The 6,386-nt window shown below is 32.4% G+C and overlaps 1 protein-coding gene and 1 non-coding gene across 2 annotated transcripts; both read left to right on the forward strand.

Annotated features, from left to right (window-relative positions):
* Positions 1-1,561: 1,561 nt before the first annotated feature.
* On the forward strand, positions 1,562-4,743 carry LOC145108100 (uncharacterized). The gene is made up of 6 exons (XM_079045095.1): positions 1,562-1,886; positions 1,987-2,119; positions 2,990-3,093; positions 3,188-3,332; positions 3,427-3,567; positions 3,658-4,743. Exons 1-6 carry the CDS (start codon positions 1,846-1,848, stop codon positions 4,588-4,590), a joined length of 1,497 nt encoding a protein of 498 aa, XP_078901221.1. The 5' UTR covers positions 1,562-1,845; the 3' UTR covers positions 4,591-4,743.
* A 216-nt stretch (positions 4,744-4,959) lies between these two features.
* On the forward strand, positions 4,960-5,032 carry TRNAE-CUC (transfer RNA glutamic acid (anticodon CUC)). Its single transcript has one exon. It is a non-coding gene; the product is annotated as a tRNA-Glu (tRNA).
* The last annotated feature ends 1,354 nt before the right edge of the window (positions 5,033-6,386 follow it).

The following is a 6,386-nucleotide window of genomic DNA, read 5'->3' on the forward strand; positions in this document are numbered from 1 at the left end:
GCAAATAAAAAAACATTGTATTTTAACAATACGTAGAAAATAATTAAATAAAAAGAAATAAAAATAATAAAATTATGTTAAATAATTTAAATAAAAATAAAAAATATTAATAATTATATTATTAATTTAAATAAAGAGAAAAAACATATATATTACTTAATTTATCTTAATATAAAAGTATAAACAAACTAAAGAACATAACTATTAAAGCTTTCATATTTTTGAAGGGAAATAATCCAAAATGGCAACCAATCCACAAAACTTATCTATTAAGTTATTGAGGTGTTTTATTGTTTTATTGTTTTTTGTTTGTTTTTTACTTTGATGCCATGTGGGTAAGTAATCGGGTATAACCGATTAAAATTGGAGACAATGGTATTTTAGAACTAAAATTGAAAGTTTGTTTTCTTATTGGATGCGATTAAAACTTAATATTTAAGTTTGTGTTATTGGTTGCTATTTAAACTAAGGATAAAATAGTAATTTTAGATCAATTATAAAACAAAAGAAAACCACAAGACCAACGAGCAATATTTACAAACCACATGGACCAAAATCGTAAACGTTTCCATAGTTGTCCCACCATACAACTTTTGGCAGGACCAATAGTCTAATTTTCTCTATTAACTATATGGAATTTCTCCTTGCAATTTGCAGGAGATTTGGTCACTAATTTGGAAGGACATAAGTTACATAAATGTCATTGTCCCAAGTGCCAGCTAAAATGCATGGAGCCATGACATATACTTCCTATCTTTTAAGTTTTAACTAGACAATTGGCATACAATTCCTGATTGTTTTCCAAAAATAACTTCCTTTAACATCATCCATGTTTTAATCCAACCTATTTTAATTATAAAAAAAAAAATTTCTTTAGCAAATATCTCTTTCGCATTGTCAAAAATATACATATGTTTTCTAGAGTTATAACATTTAAAATTTTCAAATATCATCATATCACTCACATATGGAATGTTTCTGGTCATACAAACACTATCCCAAATAAAATGTATCAGAAAATTATCTTTTTGTTTTTTTAGAACGATAATCATACAATATCAAAAGATTTTACACAAAATATATAGAGAAAGCAATCTCTATGGAAATGTGGAAAATATACATATGTTTTTAAATGATTTAGAAACAAATAATCATAAATAATCTACCGAATAATGTCATCGGTTTATAAAATAACAAACAAATATATAATGTTATCCGGCAAATTAAAATATAAAAATTCGCAATTAAAAAATATAAAATAAAATAAAATAAAAAGTACGGGTACTCGACGGTTTATTTGCCGGTGTTTTCTGGGTATTATTGTCATTTCGGCAAAAAGTTGTTCCGACGTGGCAACCCACTCCGTTAGTATATTCGGCGGAGAAAACATCTCGTGTCATACACGCACCATGTTATCGGTGTCCCACTATCTCACAAACTCATCTCAGCCGTTGATCTTGCAGAAAAAAAGGGTCATATTCTGTTTGACATGGTCCCATCGTTGAAACTTATGGACAAATATTGAATTGTCCAGCTCACCTGATTTCACTCACCCCCTTCACCCTCTTCGTTACAAAATCTGCGTATATACATTCAAATATCGATAAGAAAATATATTTCCAACATCTGTGTGTATCATATATATCTGTATGCGATATTCTCTTGGATTTTTGAATCAAATTCGTTTTATCCTTCTCCATTCTGATTCATTGGTTGATATTATTGCTGCTTGCAAACCTAGATTCCCGCTGCAATGGCGGTCGTTTGAAGGTTTTGATCGCAGTTTTTGATAATCGTTCTGGAGTTACAAAAGTAAGGGTTTGAGGAATTAATAGAAACGCAAACATGTTTGACGCGATATTAAGAAGCAAGTTTTACTCGAAATGGTAGGAAATTCTCTCACGGAGTTATTTTTTTTGTGATTTTTCTCGTTCAAATCTGTTCGTATTTGATTTGTTTTCGTGTATTGTTTGTTTGCGATATCAGCAAGTCAGAAATCAAGATGACAAGAAGGAGAATTGAGATTATAAAGAGAAAGAGGAACGCAATGCAGAAGTTTCTGAGGAACGATGTTGCTGATCTTCTTAAGAACGGTCTTGATTCCAATGCCTATAGCAGGGTAATTACTTCTCTTTAGCTTTCTTGTTTCTTTCGTGATCTTCTTTGTTCTCTTTTTTTAGTTTGAAAATAACGATGGATTGATGCTATTAATTTAAGGTTTATGACAATCAGCACACCATTGAATACAATCTTCCTGTGTTAATGCACTGTTTGACTTTTGATACAACTTTTTAATACATTGAATTCACATTAGAAGAGTTTTTCGATGTTTGATTTTAGAAATTTTAGAACATGGCATTAACTTGCATCTGTTTGCGTAAGAACAGTTTGGCATTCCTAACAAGCATTTATTTGGATGCTTGATTGTGTCAGAGATGTTTTGGTATTTCTAACAAGCATATTTTTCTAGGATGAATGGATGATAGCGTAAGAACAGATTGGAATATTGGTGCACCATACTTGACAACAATTATGATTCCATTAAATTATGTCTAAAGTATAAAAATATGCATTTGTGGGTCCAAAATCTGAATTTATCTACCTGTTTGAGTTCATTAGGATGATGACCTCTTTAATATGATGAAAACTGATTTATGAACATAAAACATTAGATTAAATTTGCAGCAAGATTAAGGCAGGTTTATAACTAATGTTCATGTGATGTGACAACTTACATATATAAATTTTGATCATTTGATGCCTTTTTGATATGGGATTCAACTTTTAAAGATTCTTTTATTCTCAAAAGACTTCTATTGATATATTAATTGTAAGCAGTTAAACTTTTAGGTTGGAAAGATTGATGATTGATGCCTTGTGGAGATGTGATTGAATTCTTTAAAGATTCTTTTATTCTCTGAATAATCTCAAAAAGACTTCTCTTTAAAGATTCTTTTGTTCTAATGAAAACTTTACTTGATGGAAACAGGTTGAACAGTTATATGTTGACCAAAATCTGTCATCATGTTATGAATTTGTCGAACAATCATGCTTGCTCATTCTAAATCATCTCTCAAGCATGGATAAGCAAAGGTAAACTAGTAACTTTTTTTTATATTTATTATTTATATAGTTTCATGTAATATTAAAAAAAAAAATTAACGAATTAATTCTTCATGATCTATAGGGAATGCCCAGAGGAATGCAAGGAATCTATCTCAACTCTGATGTTTGCTGCTGCAAGATTTGCTGATTTGCCAGAATTGCGTGAACTGAGAAGTTTATTTGCTGAAAGATATGGGAATTCTCTTGAACCTTATGTCAACAAAGAGGTGCTTACTACATACACCTAATCAAAAACATGTTTTTTTATTAATTTTTTTTAATCAAGTAAAAGTAAAATGGAAAGAATTATGTTGTTATTAGTTTGTGAAGAACTTGAAGGCAGAGACTCCCAGTGAGGACATAAAGAATGTAATGATGCTAGAGATTACACTGGAATATGGTATAGAATGGATTCCCAAGGCTTCAGAACATAAATTATACAAACCACCTCAGTTTGTACAGGTAAACCATTTTCTCATTTTCTTCTAACTGTTAACATTATTATTATATTTTTTCAGAAAATTAATAAGACATATGTTTTGGTTTTTGCAGGATTCGTGTGAATATGTGAATGAAAGAAACAAACAATTACCTAAACTTCATCATCAAAATGGGGTTGAAACAGAAAAGAAACAAAGTCAAGTTGCAAAAAAGGAGCATATAATTGAAAATGAATTCCCATACAAATACAAATCTTGGGCTGAAGCTGAAGTTGAAACGAAAAATAATAAGCAGAGGACTGGAAACAGTTTGCCATACAAGTCAAGGGGTGAAGTTGAAAAGAAAGAGAAAAAGGAGGAGGAGGAGGTGAAAGTCAAACATTCCCCTTATTGGTCAAGTACAAGTAGTAGTAGTTCCACAACTAGCCAAGATGATAGTAGTAGCAGCAGTAGTAGTAGTGCTTCTGAGGATGTAGGAGGAGTGGAAGGAAGAAAGTTTTATGATGCAATAATAAGGTCAACGCCTCCTCCTTACTTGAAACCAGATAAGTATACATTAAGGTCAGTGGGTCCTCCTTACATCAAAACAGAGGTGGCAACGAATTCAAATGTTACACTTATCACACCTCCTAAGCAGCAGCCAGCAGTACCAAGATCAATGAGGGTTCGGAGACCATTACAGGCAGTGTCAGGCTCTCAAGGGCACAATGAAATTTCAAAAGCAACACCCAAAGTTTCATATGATGATGATGATGATGATGAAGAAGAGGAAGAGAATAATAAAAGAGTCAGGGAGAGAAAGACGTTGAACAAATTAGGTTGTGATTTTAGACAATCAGTATCAGCTCATGCTCCAACACGAATAACTTCACTTCCTGTTGAGGTGGAATCTTCGGAAACAGAGGAAACTAAAAAAGGGCTTGCGAGGGCTGTTACGGATTTGAGTCAAGGCCATGGACATGGACATGTGCATCCTAAACTTCCTGATTATGATGACTTTGTAGCAAGATTAGCGGCTTTTAGAGCCACCAATACTACTTCATAGAAGTTTTGTGTAGATTGGTTTGGTTATGTCATATGTGTAATGTGTTTTTGGTTACAGTTTCAGCGTCTTGCTGTTGACTTTGGTAGGATTAGAGAGTTGTAATACGATGTTCAAATTGTTACAAGTATATGAAATTTATTAATTTTTCAGCTACATATGGTATATATGGATCGGAATTCGGAACTTGTCACAGTTACACTTTAAAACTATTTGACCCACCAACAAACCCCAAAAGTAGCCTTTATTAAAAAATTTAAAACAACTTGATCCGATATAGACAAACTTAAAATAACATATTACGTAGTATTATATTATCAAAATCAGGATTAGTTGAAGTCATAACACTTTTGCGTGGCTTTCTATCAACTATCCGTTGTAGTCTAGTTGGTTAGGATACTCGGCTCTCACCCGAGAGACCCGGGTTCAAGTCCCGGCAACGGAATTCTTTTTTTTTACTGATATTTGAGCTATTAACAAACAGCATGCATATCAAGCAAAATGTGTTTTTACTTTTTACACCTATTTTTCTCCGAATTTGATTTATAATAATAATAGCATACATGTGAATGTGATGAAAAAACTGATAAGATGATTAAAAATATTAGAAAGGAATAGCTTGTGTCCCAAGGTTGGCTAAAGATGGAAGGGTGTGTTCCTAGAAGATTATGAAGAAAAAGACAAGACATGTGTACCAATGATATAAATGATGAGATATCATGTGTTCTTAGGATGAAATTTTGAAGATAAAGAATGGGTTAATGATCTAGAAAGGTAGCCAACTTTAGGGTTTGTCCATATTAAGGTAACAATGTTTTTTTCGTATACATTTGCCAATTGAACTTATTTGACATGTTCAAGTTTAAGTAATATGACCGGCTATCTTAGGTTTAAGCTGATTTGGCACATTACGTGGCATTCGTTTATATTATGTGGCATTAATGATATTACGTGGCATTATACATACATTTTGTGGTACATAACTTGATTTAGGGCTGATAAACAACTAATCCCCCCCCCCCCAATTCATTCATTCGTTCCCCGTTCCATTGTTCTCCCAGATAGCACAGTCGAAGACCTTCAATCAATCTTCCCCTCTGTTTCTTTCTTCAACTCTATGGATCGTGATTTCATTGATTCCGATACACTTTCTAGAATCAACTGCGAGCATCGAACCAGAATTTGTAAAGTCATGACTCACACATTTTTTAATGTAACGGATGAAAAAATTGAATGACCCTCCCCTCTCAATTTCACATTACGTTATTAGGCCTATATTAGGCTTCCATCCAATCCCATTGTTCATTCAATTATCTAGAACATAACACAATTTCCATTCTTGAATCTCGAATTGTCGATTACAAACTCAAGGTATTTGGAAAGAAAAAAAGGTGTGTCCTACAAGGAATTGTCGATTACAGAGGCTGCACTAACTAAGTTTCTAAGATTTATCATTTATGTCTTTTGAATAAATTTGGGAACAAACCTTAAAGTCATTTAATAACAAGGGGTAAATTTTCTATTTTGTAATGTAACTATCCTTTGTGATAAAGAACCTTGCAAAGGGCAATTTGGTCATAACCTATGATGAATCTGATGGGTTTTAGGTAAAACAAATAACCTAGAAAAACAATTCCTAAGTTCACATGCAACCTACTTTGGATCTATGTTTTAACTATTGAACATACAACTTTGAATTGCAAAACAAGAACCCTAGAGGAGAGAGGCTATTTTCGAAAATAGTAAACTAGGGTTTAGGGTTTACATACCTTTCAATTGTTATAGCAAACAATTGACAA

The sequence above is a fragment of the Lactuca virosa genome, chromosome 4 (assembly GCF_052849685.1).
Source record: "Lactuca virosa cultivar CGN04683 chromosome 4, Lactuca_virosa_CGN04683_v6, whole genome shotgun sequence".
NCBI lineage: Eukaryota > Viridiplantae > Streptophyta > Magnoliopsida > Asterales > Asteraceae > Lactuca > Lactuca virosa.

Coding starts and splice junctions, on each gene's coding strand:
- LOC145108100 (XM_079045095.1), top strand. CDS start 1,846: ATGTTTGACGCGATATTAAGAAGCAAGTTTTACTCGAAATG. Junction 3,094..3,187: donor TCAAGCATGGATAAGCAAAG/GTAAACTAGTAA, acceptor CATGATCTATAG/GGAATGCCCAGAGGAATGCA. Junction 3,568..3,657: donor AACCACCTCAGTTTGTACAG/GTAAACCATTTT, acceptor TGGTTTTTGCAG/GATTCGTGTGAATATGTGAA.